At 39.0% G+C, this 24,089-nt stretch overlaps 1 protein-coding gene across 2 annotated transcripts; it reads left to right on the forward strand.

Moving 5' to 3' along the window:
• The first annotated feature begins 13,908 nt into the window (after positions 1–13,908).
• On the forward strand, positions 13,909–23,685 carry LOC5574411 (dual specificity protein kinase TTK). 2 transcript variants are annotated; one of them, XM_021851277.1, is made up of 6 exons: positions 13,909–14,292; positions 17,322–17,366; positions 17,426–18,012; positions 18,085–18,458; positions 22,643–22,749; positions 22,809–23,685. In XM_021851277.1, the coding sequence occupies exons 1-6, from the start codon at positions 14,150–14,152 to the stop codon at positions 23,473–23,475; spliced, it is 1,923 nt and encodes a 640-aa protein (XP_021706969.1). In that variant the 5' UTR covers positions 13,909–14,149; the 3' UTR covers positions 23,476–23,685. The 2 variants fall into 2 exon arrangements, with proteins under 2 accessions (XP_021706969.1, XP_021706968.1); XM_021851276.1 differs by having other exon boundaries at positions 17,426–18,458.
• Positions 23,686–24,089: the final 404 nt, after the last annotated feature.

Below are 24,089 nucleotides of genomic sequence, written 5' to 3' on the forward strand. Positions count from 1 at the left end.
ATAATGGGTGTTTTATGCCCATTCATATGTTTCGTCTATTTACTCTTTAATGGGTGAAAAATGTCTTGCAACTATGCAATTGATAATTTTTTCATTGAGCAGTGTTTAATTTACTTAAAAGTTTATTGCTGTTACGAGAGAAATAAACATTTTAGAATGCAGTTAGTTCAAAGGTAAGCTTAATTTCTTTTCCAGCAGTCTCATATCTAAACTAGCAATGAAATTTTTTACAGGTTGACTTTGAGATGATTGAGTCAGGGATACGAGCGGAGTAAAACACAAACACGTCTGTATAGTTTGACTTTCAGATTGGAATGGTTTTATTACACGGTAAAATACATAATATCAAAACGGTTCAAGGTGTGTATGAATTCAGGTAATGTAAGTTACACACTCAACTAAAGGTGATCAGATTGATCCCAACACCCCTCCTCAAACTTATCACTTCTTAATCCCCAAAGTAGAACAGTGCTTGTTGAAGGAGGCGGGAGGCAGACCTTTCGTCAACATATCCGCCGGTTGCTCGCTGCTCTGCATATACTGGATTGTCACTTTTCGCTTCATAACACACTCCTTGATAAACTGCAATTTCACGTCTGTGTGCTTGAGCTTCTTCGAAGGACCCTCTGATTGAGCAATCGCAATGGCCGACTGGTTATCCTCAAATATAACAACGGTATCATTATCCAGTATGTTCAGCTCCTTGAATAACTTTGAAATCCATAGTGATTCACAAATACAGTCGGATAAGGCGCTACATTCTGACTCCGTAGATGACAAAGCAATAGTTCGTTGCTTACGAGTACTCCAGGAAGTAGTAGCTCCATACGTCTGAAATACGTACCCCGAAACAGAGTGGCGATCATTGGGATCGGTTGCCCAATTTGCGTCTGCGAAACCAGTGATCTGCTTTGCCGATTCCTGTCTTTTATACACCAAGCCATGCTGCATCGTTCCTTTCAAGAATCGTAGTATTCTTTTGGCATATGTCCAGTGTTCCTGAGAAGGATTGCACTGAAATTGGCTGAAGTATGAAACAGCCGCACTTATATCAGGACGTGTGGTTACCATCAGGTATGTGAGGCAACCTATTAACTCACAGTAGGGTTTCTCGAGCTTTTCTACCTCCGATGACTTCTGTAGCTGCAAGTTCGTGGCCATTGGCGTTGAGGCCGGCTTGCATGCTTCCATACCGAAACGCTTAAGGATCGCCTCGGTGTAGCTTGGCTGACTCAACTTCATTTCTCCCTTCTTGATATCTCGCTCGATCCGGATGCCCAAAAACATTTGAGCTTCGCCCAAATCCTCCATGCGAAATTCTCTTAACAGCAATCGTTTGACCGTCTCGACTTCCTGCAGATTCTTCGACATAATAAGAGCATCATCGACGTACAACACGAGATAAACGGGACCGAACTTCCCTTGGCGAACATACAGACAACTATCTTCCACACAGCGCCGGAATCCAATCTTCTTCACGAATTCGTCGAATCTATCGTTCCAGGTCTTGGAAGATTGCTTCAGCCCATAGATTGATTTGCGAAGCTTGCACACTTTCTCCCCCTCCTCAAATCCTTCGGGCTGACGCATGTATATGTCTTCAGTGAGGACGCCGTTGAGAAATGCTGCCTTGACGTCCATTTGGTGGACAACGAAGCCGTGATGATTTGCCAAGGCCAGCATCATTCGCACAGTTGACATCTTGATGACAGGGGCGTACGTTTCATGGAAATCGTACCCATAACGCTGGGTAAATCCCTTTGCGACCAACCTAGCCTTCCTTTTGTGAATTGAACCATCAGGGTTGGTTTTCAAGCGGAATACCCACTTACAGTCCACTGGTTTTCGACCTTTTGGAAGGTCGACCAGTTCCCACGTCTCATTATCAGCCAAAGACTTGAGTTCCTCGTCTACGGCTACTTTCCAATCGGGCCAATCATCCCGTTTTCGTAGTTCCTCGATTGTGGCTGGTAAGTTGTCCACGTAGCTTTCTGCGTTGAGAGCGAAAGCCACGCAAGAATAGTCTTCCATTCTCGTTGGTGGTTTGCGAACTCGTTCACTTCGACGGATTTCTAGGGGATCTCTCTCTTCAGGGTCGTTTTCTTCGCAGTCATCGAATACCTCATCTTGGCTGACGTCAAGCATCTCCAGCGGACGATCATAACCGTCTTCCGCAGCTACCTCCGGATTCACGCCGACCGGTCCAGGTTTGTTCAACGCAGTAGCCTCAGCTTCCGTTGTCGACGCCCGCAGTGGTCCAGCTAACTCCACAGTTTCGGAACCCTCATCCCCAACATTTTCGCTTTCCTCACGCAACAACTTAGCAGATTCTTCAACAGCAACATCACGGGCAATGAAGATTTTCCGCCCGTCCCACAGCCGATACCCATTAACACCGTATCCGACGAAGAAGCAAGGCTTACTACGCGACTCCAACTTGTTCCGCTTTTCCTTCGGTATAAAACTGAAAGCTCGACTACCGAAAATCCGGAACTTAGAAACGTCGGGCTTATGGCCGTACCACATCTCGTAGGGTGTTTTTCCGCTAGGCAACGCTGCTGTTGGGCTCCGGTTGATAATGAAGACTGCTGTCAAGACCGCCTCGCACCACATATTTTTGTCCATCCCTGCATCCTCTATCATCGCCCTTGCCTTGTCCATAATGGTCCGGTTAAGCCGCTCGCTTACGCCATTTTGCTGCGGCGTGTACGGAACGGTGTACTCCAACTGTATACCCTTTACCCGGCAGAAATCGCGAAACTTCTCTCCCACATACTCGCCTCCATTATCGCACCTGAGGCGCGAAATTCTGCTGTCAAAGTGCGACTCTGCCATGGCCGCAAATGTCACAAATGCATCGTGAACCTCGTCTTTGGAGTGCAAAATATACACCGCCGAAAAATGGGTATAATCATCAGTAAAAGAAACGTAGTATCGCTTACCGTTCCATGCTGCGGGTTTCATACCTCCACACACGTCGCTGTGAATCAGCTCCAGCGGTCGTGTACTCCTAGGCAAGGGCGTCTCGATGAAGGGCCGCCGAGTCTGCTTTCCCTTCAAGCAGGGTTCACACAGCTTGCTTTCTGGCACTTCACTTTTCTTCAGCACTAAGCCTTTCACCATATCCTCATTTATCAATTTCATGAGTCCACTTTTTCCTATGTGGCCATACCGCCGATGCCACAATTCTTCATCACTCATCGTCTTTTCACTCAGTAGGGCTTTCGATTTCTTCACTTTCCGCACGTCCGAGTCCAGTTCGTAAAGGCAGTCTTCTCGTTTGGCAATGCAAACGATCTCACCGTCGCGCTTTATCACTGCGCTGTTCTTCTCGAACACAACTTCCATTCCCAACAGACCAACCCGTCGTATCGAGAACAAGTTGTACCGCAGTCCGGGAACATAAAGAACATCTCTCACAACGCACTTCTGTTGCTTCTTGCCAATTCGTGCAACCATGTTCACTGTTCCACTGTATTTACTCTCGAGCACTTGCCCGGACGCAACTTTTATAAACACGGGCTCATCGAGCTTCTTTACATCGCGCAACCACTCTGCCGTTCCAACCATATGGTCGGACGCCCCCGAGTCCAAAATCCACGTAACGGCACTGTTCGGCGAATCATTTGCACTGCCACCCGAACTACCACCAATCAGACTGCTAACGAAAGCCACTTCTTTTTCGCTCACGTGAGCTTTTCCCTTGTACACATTCTTCTTCTTCTCCTTTTCCGACACCTGATCCTTTCGATCCGGACACTCGGATCGTTTGTGTCCGAGCTTTCCACAGGAGAAACACTTCAACTTGCTCTTGCCTCGATAATCACTTTTCGGAAACGATTTCCCAGCGAATGCAGCAGATTCGTTTTCTGCCTGTGCATCGTCACTGTTCGCACGTTTCACACTTTCGTTCAGCAACCGCGCCCGCACGAAATCTAGCGTACACTGATTATCCGAAAGCGTCTCGAGCACTGTCACCAACTGACCGTAAGACCGCGGCATCGTTTGTAACAGGTAGAAAACGATCAACCGCTCCTCCAAGTTAATACCCGCTGATTGCAAATCGCGCACAATTCTGTCAAACACCAACAGATGCTCTTCCAACGAACCGCACTCATCGTATTTCATTGCCGACAACTTTTTGAGCAGAAAGAACTGGCCCGAAATTCCTTTCCGAGCGAATGCACTTTGCAAGGCCCTCCAGATTTCCACCGGCGTTCGCTTCTGCTTGACGTACTCAAGCTGCGAGTCCGCTATGTTCCGAATCAAGACCGATTTGCACTTCACGTCATTCACTCTTCTTTCCGCCAGCAACCTTTCCTTCTCCAACTTAACCTCAATTGCGTCGGTCGCAACAACACGATATTCCGGCACATCTTCCGCTGGCTGTTCGATACACGAGAGAAGCCCGAGCTCCTCCAAATGGACCTCCATCCGGAAGCTCCAATTAGCAAAATTGCTCCCGTCGAACAGATACACCTTTCTGTCCACTTCCATCGTGGAAAAACTCTCACTCGACCGAAAAAAAAAAACAAAATCCCTTCACTTCGATCCGACGAAACACGTTCGCACACGTTTTCTTCTGACGATCGCACACACGCGGTTTCAAAGAAACTTCCCGCCGGCAGGGCGTAGCGCTGGGCCCATAACCTGAGATGATTGAGTCAGGGATACGAGCGGAGTAAAACACAAACACGTCTGTATAGTTTGACTTTCAGATTGGAATGGTTTTATTACACGGTAAAATACATAATATCAAAACGGTTCAAGGTGTGTATGAATTCAGGTAATGTAAGTTACACACTCAACTAAAGGTGATCAGATTGATCCCAACAGACTTTGCCGCTCGATTCATCCCGTTCCATGTCCCAGAAGCAGCTGCCCTGAAAGATCAATCTCTTTGATCAGTACAACAATTGATATTATAAATATTTTATTGAATAAAAAATGTTTTATTCATCAGTTGCCATAGTTGATCATTTAAAAATTAAAATTAACATTCAAATTAACTGAATTTTCATTTATGAAAAAGAGTAAATTTTACTCTGTTCGTCGAAACATATTTTATGGATAGTGGGTAAAATTCACTCGTTGATTTGACGTACAAGCCGTTTACTCTTTAATGAGTAAGGGCCGTGTACTCTTTTTATGAGTTAAACTAGTTTCTCTCAAAGTGGGTACTTTTTTACCCTTTAAAGGGTACTTTGGTCTTACAGTGTTGGTACCTCGCGTACATGCAAGAATAAAATAGACCCCAAATTAAAGACCTTTATGTCCCTTGCATTTGCCCAAAGTTTTATGGCTCATAAGGTAATCTAGAATGCCGTGAACAGTGTACTGCGATCTGTCAAGCTTGGGTACCTTTACCACTACCGAGGCCCCCGGATAAAAAATACAACACAAAAACAATATAACGTATTGAAACAGTACCATTCAATACATTGGAAATACAATACAGTATATTGTAAAATGACAATACAATTACAGTACAATATATTGTTTTGAACAGTTCACTGTATGGTATATGAGATTTTTGCAATATAATGTATGGGTGGTTAAGTATCGTAACAATACAAATATAGATATTTTCTCATACAAATATTTTGAAAATACAATACGATATATTGTTCATGTATTGTCTTGATAAGCAATTCGTGTATTGTTGTACAATACAAAAACAATTCAACGAACTGTATCATGGTTGCATTCGTCGTTACAGCTAATGTCAAGTGACTTCTAAAAAACTACTTATTTTTACTTTTTGAATATTTTCCACCCAACATTTCTTGCTTTTTGAACTTTTTTTGTTTATTTCTTTCAGCAGAGCTACATAGAAAAAAACCACAGTTGTTTTACGCGAAAATAGGAATTTGACCAAAATTGTAAGGTATAAAACCAATTAAAAACAATACAATGTGCTGTTACAATATATTATATTGTTTTTGAATTGTATATCCAAACACGAATAATATTGCTTCGACATTCAATTACAATACGCTGTATTGTATCCAATACGTTATATTGTACATTAATGGTTTATTCCATTCACTGAATGATACGTTTTTATCCGGGGGGCCAAATGCAGTACTATAAGTGGTACCCAATCCGAGCCCGAGTGGGACGGACCTGTAGACCTCTTTGTGTGGTTCTTAAGGCCCAAACGCAATGATAGCGGAACGGCAACGGAATGCGGTACCGGTTCGCCAGGATGAACCACACTATCTCGACTGAGCTGACAACGAATGAAATTGAACTAACACTGAGTCGACAAGCTTGTTGTAGTCCATGCTAGCGAACCGGTTCCGCTTTCCGTTGCCGTTCCGCTATCATTGCGTTTGGGCCTTTAGCCTCTTGCCCCCTATTTCCTCGCGGTGCTGGCCAGAGTACGAGTAACCTTAGGGAAGATCGGGTAAATAACCCCGGTGGGAACTCTGGTCCTCCCGCATAGAAAATCACAGTTTGCCTTACTTTCCAAACAGTACGGTTCTCATAACTATAATGGTTAGTGTACCACAAACAGTTGTTTTAATGCTAGACAATATGAAACCAAAAACCTTCAACTGTATGTAACGTTTTATGTTACATATGCCAAATAGTGACAGTTTATTGAAATGTTCAAATAATGTTGAATGGTATAGGCATGAACATTCCCACAAAATAGTGGCAATATAACATTACAATTTGTCAATTGGTTTTCATTTATTCTTGCGGATCACATCAATACATGTCCATTTCACTGTATGTTACATTTATGGAACAGTTCGGCAAACAGTCACTCGCCCAATGTATTTGTTAACTCACATTCTGAATAAACACGCCTGAAAAATAGCACGTTGTATATGTAAATTTCACAGATCAATGTTAATTTATGTTAATTATTATCAATGTTAATTTATTAATTTAGATATGTAAATTTCACAATCAATGTTTAATTTACGTTTTCACACAACTTGATTAATTTTTTTTTTTTTTCATGTGACATACCACCCTTACATTTTTTAACGCATTTGGTGAATATTCATCTTTTTTTCTTTTGTAAAGAAAACTGAACTACGCTAATTGAAAAAAAAAATAATCCCATTAGGCTGATACAAATATTAATTTTCTTTTATGTCAACCCCCCCCCCTTCAAAAATCCGAAAATTTTGAAGGGGAGAAAAAAAGATTCATCATTTTTTTGACATCAGTTAGGTTTTTTCAATTTTTGAAGTAAAAAACAAGTAAAATAATGATCCAGAGGACGTTTAAAAAAAGTTTAACAATCATCGTAAAGAATAAAAATTCGAAAAAATAACTTTTTTTTTTCCTTTATATTTTTTTGTTCCTTATTTATTTTTATCCCCCCCTCGTACCTACCAAGTGGTCTCGGACATAAAAGAAATTTAATATTTGTATCAGCCTTAGCAAAATGTATAAAATCGTGTACAATATTTTGAGCGTGCATCTTTTCAGTTGCATGTGAAAAAAAAACAAAACAAAAAAATACAAACCGTTCGATTGATTCAACACCTCAAGTAAAATTAAAGCGATTCAAGTTTTAAATTGTGATAATATCATATTCATAATCATATTATGTGTTTGATTCGAAGAGCAGCGGATTTGTACCGGCATCTCCACTAGTACGTAAATGGTGTGATACAGCGCTAAAAGCGAAAAATTGCTGTGAACCAGCTCAAACAAAGGCGCTGCTGATGCCTTCACTGGCCTTCCAACCAGGAGAAAATGCAACGGAATTCGATTCTTCTCGACACTGTTTAGTACGGAAAAGCTAGACCGGACAGGATTGGGTCAGCTAAAGCCGTTGGAATCGTCAAATAGGTGAGCTCGCGAATTTTATTATAAATCAGAAAAAGATAACCAATGCTCGATGTTCCTGTCAGGTTTTCTACCATCTAACCGTATCTGCCGGATTCATGCCTACAGAGCTAGTACCAGCTGGAAGCTTATATTGTGTCGATTGAGCTGAGACGTCTCTGCCGGAATAAAACAAACCGTTATGTCGGATTTATTCAACCCTGCCTAGAATGTTTTGCTGACGAAATGCGGGGAACGTGCCCCGGGAGCCGGCCGTCTCCTGGATTTGAGTGACTAGTCTGTGCTGTTGATTCTTGCAAAAGAAAGACAATAGTGTTTAATATTCAGGATAAACTTGTGTATGAACTTGATTCCCATGTAATAATTAAGAAAGATTTGTCCATTTTGTATACGTGTATTGCTTCTTATTCGGCATATGATGCTTTGCGGTAGAAAATGGATAAACCAAGGTGCGAATAAAGTATTTTCATTCATTTTTAACTCGAAGTGATCCTTGTTTGCTGGTAAATAATTTTCTCACGAAAAGCAATATAATATTCATCCATTATTTCCATACAATATAAACACAATGCAACAGTACAGCATAGTGTTGAAATACCACATGGCACCATAAATACATAATTTAACGTACAGTATTTGCTTCTATTTGAATTTTACAGTTCAACTGTATCAAACCTATTTTGTAGATTGTAAAATGGACAAAAAATGGATAGTTTGTCTACCATTTAACGAATTGTAAACGAAACATTTTGTTCGCGAAAATTGTCGTTTTTTTATGGTTACATAACTTAACCGCCTATTCCCCATATTGTTATTTTCCCAATAACAATTTCCCAAACTGTAAAACCCGTTAGCGGAACGGTTGTTTTATTGTTAATTTCGATGTTTTATCAAATTATTCAGATACTATCGTAAATGGTTGTGGATGTTCTGGGAAATTGTTTCATTATGGTTCATAACTATGCGAGCTATGCTAGTATTTTATAGTTCAACTACTGTGTCTTTGGTTCAACTATTTGCGTTAACGTGAATTTATGATTTGGGATATGGGTACCTGAATATACATTTCATTAATGCGAGATTTCAGAAAGAAAGAAGCATGATTGTGTGTTTAGGTTTATTTTATTCATACGGCCAAGACTAAAACTAATTAAGTTAGATTGCACGGTTTTTCGATTTCTTGATCCAAGTGAAAGTTGTTGATTGATGATTATTTTTTCGGAATGGAAAATTAAAATGTAGGGACATCTTCTTCTAAGTTTGTCTTGAACAGCAGAAATCCATGTCGGAAGCCTGATCACAGAGAAACAGACGTAACACTTAGAACAAATTTCAATGAAAATCATAGTCGCGAGAACATATACGCCCAATGCTAAAATCGGTGTGTTTGGCCGATCGGCCAACAGGTGGTGGTAGTGTGTAAACGTCAAACACGAACAAAAACGACGCGAGCGCTGCGGGTGGTGAGTTGGCCACCTACCATTTATTCAAATCGACCGTTAAAAAGGTGGTCGATTGACATTTATGAGAGTGTGACGTCTGTTTGTCTGTGGCCTGATGTTACTAGTAACAATAACTGATATCAGATCTCTTCAATGTTCATATGTACCTATTATGCGATGTTCAAATTAAAACCCACGTATTCGATTGATTGGGGAGCCTAAAATCACGCGAAATAAATAAATTGCACAAATTAATACGATACATTAATAATATTTGATTTACGAAATTCTCCTAGGTGCAACACGAATGTGGTGAAAATTTTTGACAATTTAATAAACAAACCAGAATTACAGCCTGCTATGATTTTGCTATAAAATCTGTTAGCAAAATATGTCATAATCATCCCGCATAAGTATGAACCATATCAGAACGGTTTCCCGTAGTGTCAACACCAAATTTGAGCCTTTAAATCAAATAATGTCTGTTTACAATAAACATTGCGAAACCATTGACTTTACTATGACGAAATTGGAACTAAAACAAAAATTTATGTCATATCAAAATTCGAACTAGATTAAGAAAATAACGTTTTCAAACTATATAATATTAAGTGTAAAATTGTAACAAAATGGTCTACTTCTGATTGAGGACATGAAATAAATAAATAAATAAATAAATATTTCTCAATTAAAAAACAACAATTGAGTCCTAAAATGTTTAATGAATTCTTGTTTTTATTTAATAATACGAAAGAGCATGTTATTGCAACTACTTTAGCAAGTTTTCCAGCTCAAATAAAGGCTATAACATTTTTAAACTTCAATTTTAAAAATGGTTCCAAATATGAACCTTGACACTTGTGCTCTTGTTTGACATTCACTTTTTCGACAAAAATGCCACAGGGCATATAGTTTTAACACTGGGCACAGAGAACAGACATGGAGGCTCGAATAAAATTTCATCTGAACCATGTGTAAAGGTTCGAATCAACCATCAGCGCCGCCAACGCAGACAGCCCGACATACAAACTCGTTTCCACAACACGATGTCACTGGTGAACGTCAAAATGCATTAGCACACAAAGCAACGCTAGCGACAAGTGGCAATTTTCTATATCGACACTAGCGCCAAAGTGTAAAAAGTGGCAAATTTGTAGCGTTCTCAATCTGACGACAGTGCCGCCTAACAGGAGCATAACGACATACTTTGAAATGACCAGTACAATGCTTTACACACACTGACGGGAAAAGATGAACGTCTGTTCTCTGTGCACTGGGGTTGTTCCTATCTGACATTTCGGAAGGGACACGGAAAACAAAATATACCCAACATTTGAGTTTAAACCAAAGGGTGTGACAAAATCTTAAAAATCTTAAAAAATGTTTTTTTTTTGTACTTAAACCAATGAAAATTATTTAAAAATTGAGTAAACATGTGTTTCTGCCCTAAACTTAAGCGTTTGGTACTAAAATTGAGACAGGGCTTTAGGACCCTATTTGCGACCACATCCTTATAATATTGTGTAAAGTGCAAAAAAACAATAAATCACAGTTTTCACAGTTTAGTGAACGGTAAATGAACAAATAACAATGTGAGGAATGGGCGGTTAAGTTATGTAACCATTTGAAAACAAAGATATTCTCGAACAAAATTTTTCGTGAATGGTTTACCAAAATGTAGCTAAACCATCCATTTTTGGCCAAATTCAATGTAAGTCAAACTGTTCATAAACAGTAAAACCATATTCATTTTCAAAAACCGAATAATGTATGTGTAATTATTGGTTTATTGTGCTATACAGTATTTTAACCACATACTGTACTCTTCGGTTACATTAATACCATAAAAGAAAGTGTGATGGAAATTTTTTAAGTAGAAAAAAAAAACATTTAGATGCATTTATTATTGTAATTAATATTATTATTGATCACTTATGTGCACTTATTACTCACATATAATAATATTTTCTGTATAGTATCACCGAAATTCATCTTTTTACTCACGATGCGATGATGTTTTAGCTGAGTAGGGGATTCCAAGCCGACTCCATTTCACCTTCACCAGCAGCTGCAATCTCAGCGGAACAAGTACAAAAAGTTCCGGTTTCCTTAACCGATGCTTTTGCAAGCAGGCATATGGCCGGTACGCTGATCATAAGTACTGTGCAAAAGGATAGGACAAGAAACGGTCAAGGAATGATTCCGGTACCGAAATTACTTGAGCTGTACGCTGCTGAAGGTTGGTATCCACTTCGTAAGTACTGTGCAAAAGGATAGGACAAGTAATGGCCAAGAAATACTTCAGCTGTCCAAATTACTTGAGCTGTATCCAGTTGACAAGTAGAGCTGATTTCGTAACATTGGTAACGCCTGCCGTACAAATCAAATGGAGCTGTCACTATTCCGTACGGAAAAATGTGCCGCTCAATTATTCCGCAAGTAAAAGTGACACTTCGCTCATTCTGAATCAGCTGTCAAAATTACTTTGGTAATTAGCAACAAATTGTACTTGACCGCTCTACTTAGGATGTGGATACTAGGCTTGATAAGTAGAGCTGATTTCATAACGTCAGTAACGCCTTCCGTGCATATCAAATGGAGCTGTCACTTTTCCGTATACACGCTCGTTCAGATCTACTCAAAAGTGAGTAGATTTCGACTCACTTCGGAACAAAGTGGAACTACTCAAAAGTGAGTAACACCATCGTTACTCACTTTAGAGTAACATTGTCAAATGTCAATATGGGAGTAACACTTACTCACTTCGTTTAATCTGTAATTTGCGAAAGTGAGTAGATGTCACTCACTTCAGGAAATAATAATTTTGGAAATAAATTTATTATGTTATTCATAAAATCAGGAGAAATATACAAAAAAATAACATTCATTCATTATCTCTTACATTACTATATGAATTATACATGATAACAAGTAAAAAAATTTGATATTTGTGTTGAAAATTTTGCTGCTCTGGAATGGATCCCCGGTTGTTATAAATCTCTGGGGGATTGATGAAACCATGGATGGTGTAGTTTGACCGTGCCAGTAGCCTTCCCGGTTAGACTGTAAAGAATTGATAATTAGTCCAATAAAAAGTACGACGGTAAAACTTACTGTTTATATTTTTTTCTTGCGGTTGTTCGATCAAAACCAGGACTTGGTCATTTTCACTCCGACCTCGCTTCACTTGATATCAGGATTATTGACTTCGCAGCACTAATCTGGAATTCGCCGGTTGGACTTCCGAAGCGAAGTTTTTAGCAAACTAACTGTCATTGCTCTGCCGGTTCGGCTTTTGTCTCGACTGTTTTTGAAAACAATCCAACATCACGTCGACGGAAACATTTTCACCACAACGGAGGATTTGTCAGTTCGAGCGCGCGAAATTTTCACAAGTCTTTGACGTTTACAAAGTGAGTCAAATATGTTTGTGTTTACTCAAAAGTGAGTAAGGTCGTTTTCTTTCATGGTTGAGTAAAAAGTTACTCACTTTGATAAAATAAGGTTACTCACTTTTGACAGCTAACTTGAAACTTCAAAAGTGAGTCAAAGTTACTCTCTTTTGAGTAGATTTGAACGAGCGTGTACGGAAAAATGTGCCGCTCAATTATTCCGCAAGTAAAAGTGACATTTCGCTCGTATTGAATCAGCTGTCAAAATTACTTGGGTAAAAAGGAGAAATTTTACTTGAGCGCTTTACGTTTCAGGTGCATACTACGCAATAGGGACGACGCATTCTATTGGCACGATTCAGCTCACTTTCCAGTTCCGGTTCTCCCGATGATAGTCTGTTGAGGAAAAAACGGCAGCGTTTCCGATTGGGTTGATTATATCTGTTAAGAGAAAAAATACTACTTGGCTGATTGATGAAATCAAACACGAATCAGATTACCAATTATTATGGATCCAGCAACGGAGCTTAACCAGCTAAACGCGTATTTCCAAATCAAAAATAATTAAAACTGAAACAAGAGACAATCTCGAACCCGCGACGTTTTTTTTTATTTTTTTACTTTTACTATCAGTGGAAAAACAAACACGTTGAAAAAATTCAACACAATAAAAGTATTAATTTTATGTGGAGATATATTTTTTAGTTTTAATTTGTTCAACAAAAAGAAATATAGCATTATTTTAAATTTAATGTTTCATTATTTGTATTGAGTTGTGAGGGTAAAATGTGATTTTCGAACCATTATGTCAAACTTTTCCATAATATGCAGACACTTTGATGGAAGTGTTAATTTACTAGCGTGTAGGATTGAACTGTTTGCCGTATTGTTGAATAAAAGTAGCATATAGTGAAAGGCACATTTGTACACGTGTTGCACGAACAGAGGCAAACACTATTTCCTAAAACGTGATTTTATGTTGTTACTGTTTCTCGCAAGTTTTCACGCTATATTGTTGAACAATTTGAAAATACATCAACAATAACAGATAATTACTTCATACTGTTTGAAACATAAGGCGAATTGTATTTTTCTATGCGGGATATCACCCCTCGTTTTTTGATAGTCAGCGTAAAAACCTGGATTAAAATAAACTTTGCGAGAAACAAAACAGTGTGCGAGTCTGTGAACTCATTTCAAAAGTTACGCTGAGTTTCGTTTCGTCATGTTGGCACCGCCGCAAAATTCAAAAAGAAGAGCCGATCACTGTCAAAACAAAACTCGTTCGTTCGGCCTCCCGAAAAAATATACAACAGCCGTTTTTGTGTGGAAAAGGAAGTTTTCAGGATTTTACGCAAAATAGTTCCTCGCTGAACCCACTTCCAGCATCCGGCGTGAGGCAGAGTGGTGTAGGGGTACCGAGATATATCGAGATACGTGAAAATTCCGAAACGAAGCGCCCTCGAAAGTGGGTGGCCGTTGGTCCGACCGGGCGACACCATGTCCTTGTTTCATCCGTCGAAGCGGATGACCAGTGGCGGACATGAACCGGACCACCATCATCCGGATCCCGATGGACAGGACAGCGGCGAAGTGTTGCATACGTCCGGGAGCGGGTCGCTCAGTAACAGCATTACTAGCAGGTTTGTACTGTTGGGGATTTTGATGATCAGTGACTAACATGCATATTCGTACGGCACACTGTTATCACATCGAATTGGTGAATAACTAGCAAAATAATTCAAATAATTTAAAATAGTTCAATAATGAAGGGCAGATCTCTCATTTTGACAAATATGATCCATAGTTTATGTTTCTGATAAAAATCCCTAATTGGATTGTAATTTCTCAGTTGAAGATGGATCATCAACTGGTGAGCTCGTTTCAAGCTATCATAAGCAGTTTCCTCCGTAATAAAAAACATGCAGCTGTTGTTTTTTTATTTGTCGTTTAAAACGGAGAAAACTGCTGCTCCAAATTTACTAGGACCTTAATCCTAGAAATGTTACGATTATGTAATTGTCAAACAAACTATGGATGGATTGTCACATAAACCCTTGTTCCTATTCTATAGTCAAACCTCCATGAGTCGATACTGAAGGTACCATCGGATCATGGAAATATCGAGTCATACAACAGCTTCTTCTTCTTGGCATTAACGTCCTCACTGGGACAGAGCCTGCTTCTCAGCTTAGTGTTCTTATGAGCACTTCCACAGTTATTAACTGAGAGCTTTCTTTGCAAAAGTTGCCATTTTCGCATTCGTATATCGTGTGGCAGGTACGATGATACACTATGCCCAAGGAAGTCGAGGAAATTTCCATAACGAAAAGATCCTGGACTGACCGGGAATCGAACCCAGACACCTTCAGCATGGCTTTGCTTTGTAGCCGCGGACTCTAACCACTCGGCTATGGAAGGCCCCTCCACTAGGATCAAGAGTTTATATTATAAAAAAAAAGGAAATTTTGCTACTAAATTCAAAGTGGGTTTGTTATGCCAAAAATACGGGGTTTTAGGTGAATTTCAACGCATAACAGTCCCACTGATAGTAGTGATCTATTATGTGCTAAGCGAACTGATGACCGTTCTTACGTATATATGATATCGAATATAGAGAATATATATCCTCAAGATTATATGTGGAGGCACTTAATTAAGGCTCCGTGGGGAAATATGATTTTATACTTAGGGATGTAAAGCAAATTTTTTGATATGGAAGATAATGAGAAAATGTATGAGTTAGTGAAAGAAAGAGTAGATGAGTAAGTTAGAGAGTTAATAAAATTTAGTAAAGGTAATTGCTGTATCGACACTTCCAGCTGCAGGCTTGATAGCGGAGTAAATATTTAACCCCGAATTTACGACCTGTAGATTCAGTAGATATTGTAAATCTTGTCATCAGAGTAATTTAAAATTCACAGTACAGCCAATACGATCACAATTTTTTTTGCGCGCAAGTGAATGTGGAATGGATATATTAAAAACATCTTGTTTGAAAAATACGTCAGGCTGTATACCGAAATAGATGCCCACTTTTTCTGTGTGTTCTGAACAGCTTAAGATCAATAGTATTCATAGTAGTACACTTCCCGCGTCATAGAAAGTTTTATGGGTAGGAATAAGAATGTTTTTTTGAGAATTGGGTGAGTGAGTATAGACTGTAGAAGTATTGTAGGTCATAAGGACCTGAACTCCAGGACGATTTAGAAGACTACCAATAGCAAATATCTTGTCAAAATGTGTAGACACATCTGTTAAGGCATAATAAGTAATGCACTTAACTTAGATATCACTTACTTAAAATAATTCATGAACCTGTGTAGATAATGGTTAAAATTTCAAAATGTGTTGGAGGTCTTAGCAATTATATATTTCTAAATTCCCTGGTGCATCATAACTTATTAAAAATAACTGCTGTATTCACTTTTTGTATGAAAACATTTCGTTCTCAAACGACCGGTTACGGAACATGAGTCCGTTGCTCGATAAATACTTGTTTTTAATTATGAATCGTGGTTTACGGCTAACCAGCCGAGTGGAAGTTTAACAACTACCGAAAAGCTAAACATTACATCTCATGTTCCGTAACCGGTCGTTTGAGAACGTCGCGACCCATTGGAAGTCCACACAATAGAAACCTCAGCCAGCGCAGTTGCTGGCTAGTGTAGTGTGCTATTCCTATACCTAAAAAACAATGCGCTCTCGGGCTAGGCATTAGATATATATAGAAAGCGTTGTGTTTGGATGGGCATCTAATTCTTCCGAAAGAGGTGCACTTTGCGAAAAAGGACCACGTGATTATTGAGCTGAAATCGAATTCAGGTTAACTTCTGCGTTCATGAGTCCTCTCATGGCGTAGTGGTAACGCGCCCCAACTAGAGATCGGGGAGTCGTGAGTTCGATTCTCACTGAGAAGACGTGTAACTTTTTCGCAAATCTTCACATCAATTTGCCTATCTAATCCAATTGCAAATTATATGTAATGTTTAGCTTTTCGGTAGTTGTTATAAAATAACTATTGTGTCGATCAATACTATTTTTATGTCACAATGTAGGTCCAAGTACAGGTAACCAGCGGAACAATTAAAAGAATTTGAAAAACTTCCATAAAAAAATATTTAATTGCATTTGTTACTGCATCTAAGCGTTCCTATTTCCGCTCACGGTAAACAGATTTCATGAACTAAAACTCACTAAAAAATGCAATATTTCGAATTTCGTTATTTATCATGATATTGTTTATGGTCACAGCATAGCTAGTACTGCAATAAAGAAGGCTGTATACTAAAATCGACATTTCTTTAAAATTTTGTTTAATTTTTCGCATGAGCGGTTATTGGAACACGCAAAAATACCTAGTGACCCAATAGCCGCTCACGAGGTCTTATGTTTTCAATATAGAGAATTACTTCATAAAATGAAAATAATGCCAGACAAATCCATTTGAAAGTTGTTAATATTGCTAGAATATATCCGTGCGAAAAATGTTGGTTTTTGACACGAAAATGCAATTTTTACACTAGTGAGCGGGATTAGGGGCATGAGTGGATACTGGTACACTGATGGTAGTTTGAATATTATGTATCACTTGATAGTTCTATACCAACATTAAGTTCGAAAAAGAAATTGAGTATGTAATGTATATTGAAAATGCCCTTCGCTTTTTCAGGGACAAGGAATGTTCAGATGAGTTATCGCGGCGAGCAACCCGGAGGTGAGTTTTGAATACATCATAGTAGAATTACTAATTAAATTAAATTCGATTGTTTGCAGCTTCCAGCCGAAAAGGGTTTCCGAGCTACCTCCGTTGGAGTCGGAATCTGACTCGGATGACGACAATAATCTAAACTGCGCTATTTTGAACGATTCGTTCCTTTTGACTCCGTCAAAATGTGCCGATGATATGGAAAGCACCCAGAAACCCTCCAATCCATTGCCATGTCCCGACCAGAAAGAGAACGTACATGCCCGTATGAAGTTGGAAGATAAATTGATCCCTGTTAGGGAACCTGAACCGCAGGAAGTGAAGGTTTTGAAGCGAGTTCCGTTGTTGGACAGGAGGCAACTTGAGAAGCAGTTCTCGCTGCTTACCCAAAGCGATTCCCGGTTATCGAAAGCAAGAGATTCTGGAATCAGCAGTACGACATCGTCAGTGCTTTCCATCGCAGATCAGGTGACCGAAATAGAGATCAAGCCTGCGATCAAAGAGGAAGTGGACGAGGTTGAACTGGGCAAAAGTCTACGAGAGCAGAAAATTCAGTCTCCTCCCAAGGACCACCTATTTGTGACTCCTCGGGAAAAATTCTGCCACAGTAACGCCCGGGGAACGTCATCTCGGGCGATCATTTCGACGACGAATCGTAAATCTCGGAACACGTTAGAAAACGAATTCAAATCTCAGAAGATTCTCTTTACCACTCCCTTGGCTACAGGTTTGCCCAGGCCGCAGATGAGTGCGAACGACAGTTTGTCGTTGTCGCTGGTGGATACTCCGATCAAGTCGAAAGACAGACCCTTGTCCCCGATCGTGGAGCAGCAACGACCGGCGAAACGCTCTACAGACGAACTGTTCCCGGCCACTCCTGGTCCGGAGAAGCGACTATCGCCAGCACCAAAGGAAGTTGCACCAGCCGCCGTAGCCCCAACGGAAGATATGCGACCGATGGAGCAATCGCAAACGAAAGCTCTTCCCACGATAGCCATCAATGGGAAGGAATACCAGGTGCTGAAGAAATTGGGCTCCGGTGGATCCAGTTCTGTGTTTCTCGCCAAGCTGAACCCAACCGGTGCCGAGTGTGCGCTCAAGGTAAGTGGTGTTTTACGACGCAGTGTATCCTATGGTATGGGTGTAACCAAGATATCCATTAGGGGGGAAGCGAACGACCTCAAACCCGATTAGAGATAGATTACAAAGTAATGACAAATGTTGATAACAGGGCTGGTAGCAGGTCAATAAATTTGACCTCGGACTCCTCATGTAGCTTATCCATTAGATAAGATGTGTCAACAGACCTTTTGATCTTCTTTTACTCTTTAATGATCTTTGTGCTGCCAGGAATCTGCTACGCATCGATGAAAATTGAAAAGAAGAGCATAGCAGAGAAGGACTTGGCAACGATTATTATTGGAAACGCTGTTTCGCGAACTAATAAGGTGTTTTTTCATTTCCCAAATAATTTGTGAAAAAAATTTCTTGACATTTTCCTGAAGCTATTTCTGGAAGAATGCCTGGCAAAAATCTCTGAAGACTTCTCGATGAGTTTTTAGAGGAATTCCTGAAGAAAACTTTGGAGTTAATCTTGAAGTTAATCCTGAAAGTATCCTTTGATAAATTCCTGGAGGTAACTCTGGATGTATTACTGGTTAAGACGAATTCCATCCAGAATGAGTCGAAAAAAAAAAATAAAAATCGTGCTCGATAGTCTTCGATTTGGATTAAATTTTGTACATGTTTTTGGTATGGTAGAACAAGTGTTTTACATAGAAAAATTGATCATTTTGACTCAAGTGCAGCTTTTGAAAATGGCCTATAAATTTTTGCATGCAACTTATTTGAAAAATTCTAACTCCGAAACTGTTGATTTTAGAGAAAAATGTTCTATGAAGAAGTTGTAGTGAACCGTTTGGACTACAGTAATGTCCCGATTTTGTCAGCCCCATGCTGAATTTAGGGTTGACAAATTCGGAAAAGAGCTAAAATCGGTAATTTTTTTTTTCGACTGGTTTCAAGTTTTATTTTAACTTAAGGACTTAGTTTTAAAATAAACATTGCGTGTTTTACTTCAATTTTCTATAAACCATGCAAGGTAACGTTGATCAGTTTCATGAATAATTATTGAAAATTTCAGACTTCAAAATTTTGGTCTTTAGATCAGGCCTGCCCTTTTTGAATCGCGGGCCAAATCATAAAAATAATATTGTGCGGCGGGCCATTTTATTTTTAATGCAACAATTTCAAAATTGTTGGTAAAATCAATCAAAAGGTTTTTTTTGAGAAATTGTAAATGGAAAGCAAATTAGTGATAATTTTGCAGAAAATTGTGTGAGATGTGCGCTCATGATCATGACGTTGGAATCCAGTCCAGAATTCTTTTAGAAATTCTTCTCTGAACCCTGACAGAATGCAGTTAAGGATTTTATATAAATCATTCTCAGAATTCTATCAGAAATTTTTCAGATGACTGGGCAGAATCCCTTCTAGTATTATTTGAAAATTCTGTTCTGTGTTTTTAAGCATTATTTTACAAGCATCCAGCGCAGGATTCTATGCAAATTGTTAGGATTTCATTGAAACCTCACCCAAAGCTCATATTTTTTTTTATAACCTGGAAAAGTTTGTCCTGCATAGAGTACTGTAAAAAAATCATTAAGGATTGTTTGAGAACCTTTCCCAGAATAAAGTCCAGATTTCGATGATAATCATGGCTAGGATTCTGTGAAATCCTTCTGTGACTGTCTTGCTCAATATTTTGTGAGAGTCCTGCCCAAATTTTCTGCGAAATTTATGTTAGAATCCTGTGTAAAAAATACAAGGTATTAATCTGTCTCTATATCTGCCGAATATTTGTTATTATATTTCTTATAATTATTATTTATGCTCATTATTTTGCAAAAGTCCTCCTTATAACTCAGTGAAATTGTGTTTTGTCCTTAAACTTTTTGACGAAAACTTTTGTTAGAATTTTATAAATAATCAGTTTTGTTCGTTTGAAAGTGGAGGAAGTTACTGGAAGATTTCTTGAGTATAATCCTCCTACAATTTAGATATTTTTTTGTGTATGAAACGATTTCTATCATCCAAAACATCAAGTGAGTTTGGCAGATGAAATAATAATTATTCTTCGAAATAAAATAGATAAAAATTTAAGAATTGAAAGTAGAGATAAAAAGGATTGCTCAAATATAAAGTTGGCAGAGCAGCAAAAGAGCCATTATGAGAAGAGTTCTCAAGCTCTTCGCAGGCCACACAAAATGAGGGCCGTACGTTGGGCAGGCCTGCTTTAGATGATTGTATAGACGTGACTAAGGTCATAGTTGACTTTATGCACCCAATATTGCCAGTATAGCCGAGCATACTCTGATTATAATAAATTTCAACTTTAAGGCTGACAAAAACGGGCAAAAAGGATGCTAAAATCGGGGGTAGATAAAATCGGGGATAGAAAAATCGGGGGCTGACAAAATCGGGTCATTACTGTATAAGAAAAAAATATACATTGAAAAAAATATTTTATTTATTTTCATCGAAAAATCAAAATTAAAATTTGAATATAAAATTACACAAAAACCCCATTTTTAATATTTTTTAAATTTTCACCATAGAATCTTGATAGTAAAAAGATGTTTGAGACACAGTTTCATGATTGAGAAGTTTTTTAATAAAAAAGTTTTTCTAAGAACAACTTTTAGTCGATTTTTAAAATTTTGATTTTTTGTCAAAATAAATACGTTTTGATGATACAGTAAGCATCTTGAAATTATTCTAAGCCATGATGATTATTTCTATAAGTAGCCATTTTCGAATTATATCGAGTTTAATGCAAAAAATATTATTTACATATTAAAATATTCGAAAACTTATTACTATTATTGGAGAAACGCGAATAACTGATGAAAATGGCCTATGTTAATATTCAAACCATATTTTTTGCATTAAACTCGATATAATTCGAAAATGGCTACTTCTAGAGAAATGATTCATATAAATGAATTCAAAATTTTAAAAATCAACCGAATTTGTTCTTAGAAAAACTTTTTTATTAAAAATTTCTCCATCATGAAACTTTGTCTCAAACATCTTTTCACAAACTTCTATGAAAAAAAAATTGAAAATTTAAAAAATAATATAAATGGGGTTTTTGTGTAATTTAAAACTTAAGTTTTATTTTTGATTTTTTCATGAAAATAAATAAAATATTTTTTCTGTGTTTTTTTCTTATAGTCCAAACGGTTCACTACAACTTCTTCATAGAACATTTTTCTCTAAAATCAACAGTTTCGGAGTTAGAATTTTTCAAAAATGTTGCATGCAAAAATTTATAGGCCATTTTCAAAGGTTACACTTGAGTCAGAATGATCAATTTTTCTATGGAAAACACTTATTCTACCATACCAAAAACATGTACAAAATTTAATCCAAATCGAAGATGGTCGAGTTCTGTAACTGACCGGTTTAGCATGGAATCCGTCTTAAAGTCTTTAAGATGTTCTAAAAGGGAATTCTTCAAAATGTTCCAAACGGGTGGAAGTCCCGAGAAAATCGATGAAAAAATACTATTCAAATAATTCATGAAGGACATCTCAAAATCTTTTAAATAATCGGTTGGAATTCCTCCTTGCCAACCTGAGAGTATAGATCCACGTGCTTCTGATGAAGTTGAGAGATTTACAATTCCACGTACTGAGCTTGCACTCGCTAGTCCCTTTACGTCGTTGTGGTCTTCGCCGATTGTCCCGGTTCGTATTTTATTTTTTTTTTTTATCTTTATTAACGAAATTTTTAGCCCTGGGCTAGTTTATCTCGGGACCAACGGCTCTATAAACTTTACGTCATAAGTGACCCCGGTTCGTATTCTCTCGTTGATTATTCGTTGCTTGATGTTTTTTACGGCTGGCTTGCAGGGCTTTACACCAACCCCCTAGGTTTTCGGAGGACCACTCCTCCTTGATGTTCAGAGGGCCATAGTGCACAATTTAGCTTAGAATCCTTCTATGGCACTCCATCCCGTTACCCGATCTTCCCTAAGGTTGCTTGTTACCGGCCAATACCACGAGGAGGTAGGGATAGAAGTTGCTTGGCAAGAGGCTCAGAACAGCACAAAGAGGTCTATTTTATTCTTGCAGGTACGTGAGGTACCAATGTTACGCCATGCCTAGCATGAAAAAGGTTTTGGCCATTTAAAGTAGGTTTCTACCCCCCTCTTACCTAGCCACACCCATGTCTTGATCGCTATGCGGTCTATACTGATCACTGGTTTTAATTCTTTTCAGCTGGTCAATCTCGAAGGTGATTCCAGTCTCGTGGAGGGCTATTTAAACGAGACAAAGCTTTTGGCCAAATTACAAGGAAACGAAAATGTAGTGGCGCTCCACGATTAGTAAGTAATGACCCGTTAAGGGCATAGTCGATTTTAATCATCGTTCCTTTATTTTGCAGTTGCCACCTTCCGGAAGCGAACCAACTGTTCCTCGTCATGGAGAAGGGAGACTGCGATTTGCACAAAATCCTCCAAAACTACCGCAAGGACATCCCCCTGTACACGCTGATGCAGATTTGGTACCAAATGGTGCAGTGCGTGCACTACATTCACGACCATGGAGTCATCCACCTTGATCTCAAACCGGCCAATTTCCTCATGGTCAAGGGACGGCTCAAGCTGATCGATTTCGGCATTGCCAGCAACATTGCCTTCGATTCCACTAGTATTATGAAGTTCTCTCAGGCCGGCACGTTCAACTACATCAGTCCGGAGGCATTGATTGACACTTCGTCGGAGTGCAGCCCGGCCAATTCGCAACCCAAGATCAAGATGTCGAAAAAGTCCGACATCTGGTCGCTCGGGTGCATACTGTATCTGCTCCTGTACAAAAAGACGCCCTTTGCCCACATCAAGAACATCCACACCAAGGTAAGCACCATCACAAATCCCAACACGGTGATTGAATACCCTCCGCTGCCCAGTTACTATCCGCCCATGTTGCTGGAGATGCTGCAGAGGTGCCTCAAGTACGACGCCAAATCGAGAGCGTCCACGGCGGAACTGCTGCAGTATCCGTTCGATATGGTGATACCGCTTCCACCAAGCGGAGGTACGTCCAAATGATGAACTCAGGCATATATTTTACTAGCATTTAGACTGTGCTTTGGAAATATTTATTACGAATAGATATTGGTTATTATATTACGGCACTAACGCTTTCGAACTTAAAGCACAAACAGATTGTATTTCTCTTTGATGCGACTTAAGAGGTGTATTATGTATAAAGGAAGATTTATCGCAAACGGATCTGTGGTTGATTTGTTTGACATAAGAATATCGGATTTTTCTTTGCTTTGCATTCTCTATTGGCCTTTCAGTGATGACCTTTCCATTTTCTATCAAGTATTGCCCTTTCTTCTTCTTTTTTCTGGCGTTACGTCCCAACTGGGAGAAAGCCTGCTTCTCAGATTAGTGTTCTTATGAGCACTTCCAAAGTTATTAACTGAGAGCTTTCTTTGCCGATTGACCATTTTTGCATGTGTATTTCGTGTGACAGGTACGAAGATACTCTATGCCCTGGAAATCGAGAAAATTTCCTTTACGAAAAGATCCTCGACCAGCGGGATTCGAACCCACGACCCTCAGCATGGTCATGCTGAATAGCTGCGCGTTTACCGCTACGGCTATCTGGGCCCCATAGGAGTATTGCCCTTTAAATTCGGTGGAAACCGGTAAGT

Source organism: Aedes aegypti, chromosome 3, assembly GCF_002204515.2.
Source record: "Aedes aegypti strain LVP_AGWG chromosome 3, AaegL5.0 Primary Assembly, whole genome shotgun sequence".
Classification (NCBI taxonomy): Eukaryota; Metazoa; Arthropoda; class Insecta; order Diptera; family Culicidae; genus Aedes; species Aedes aegypti.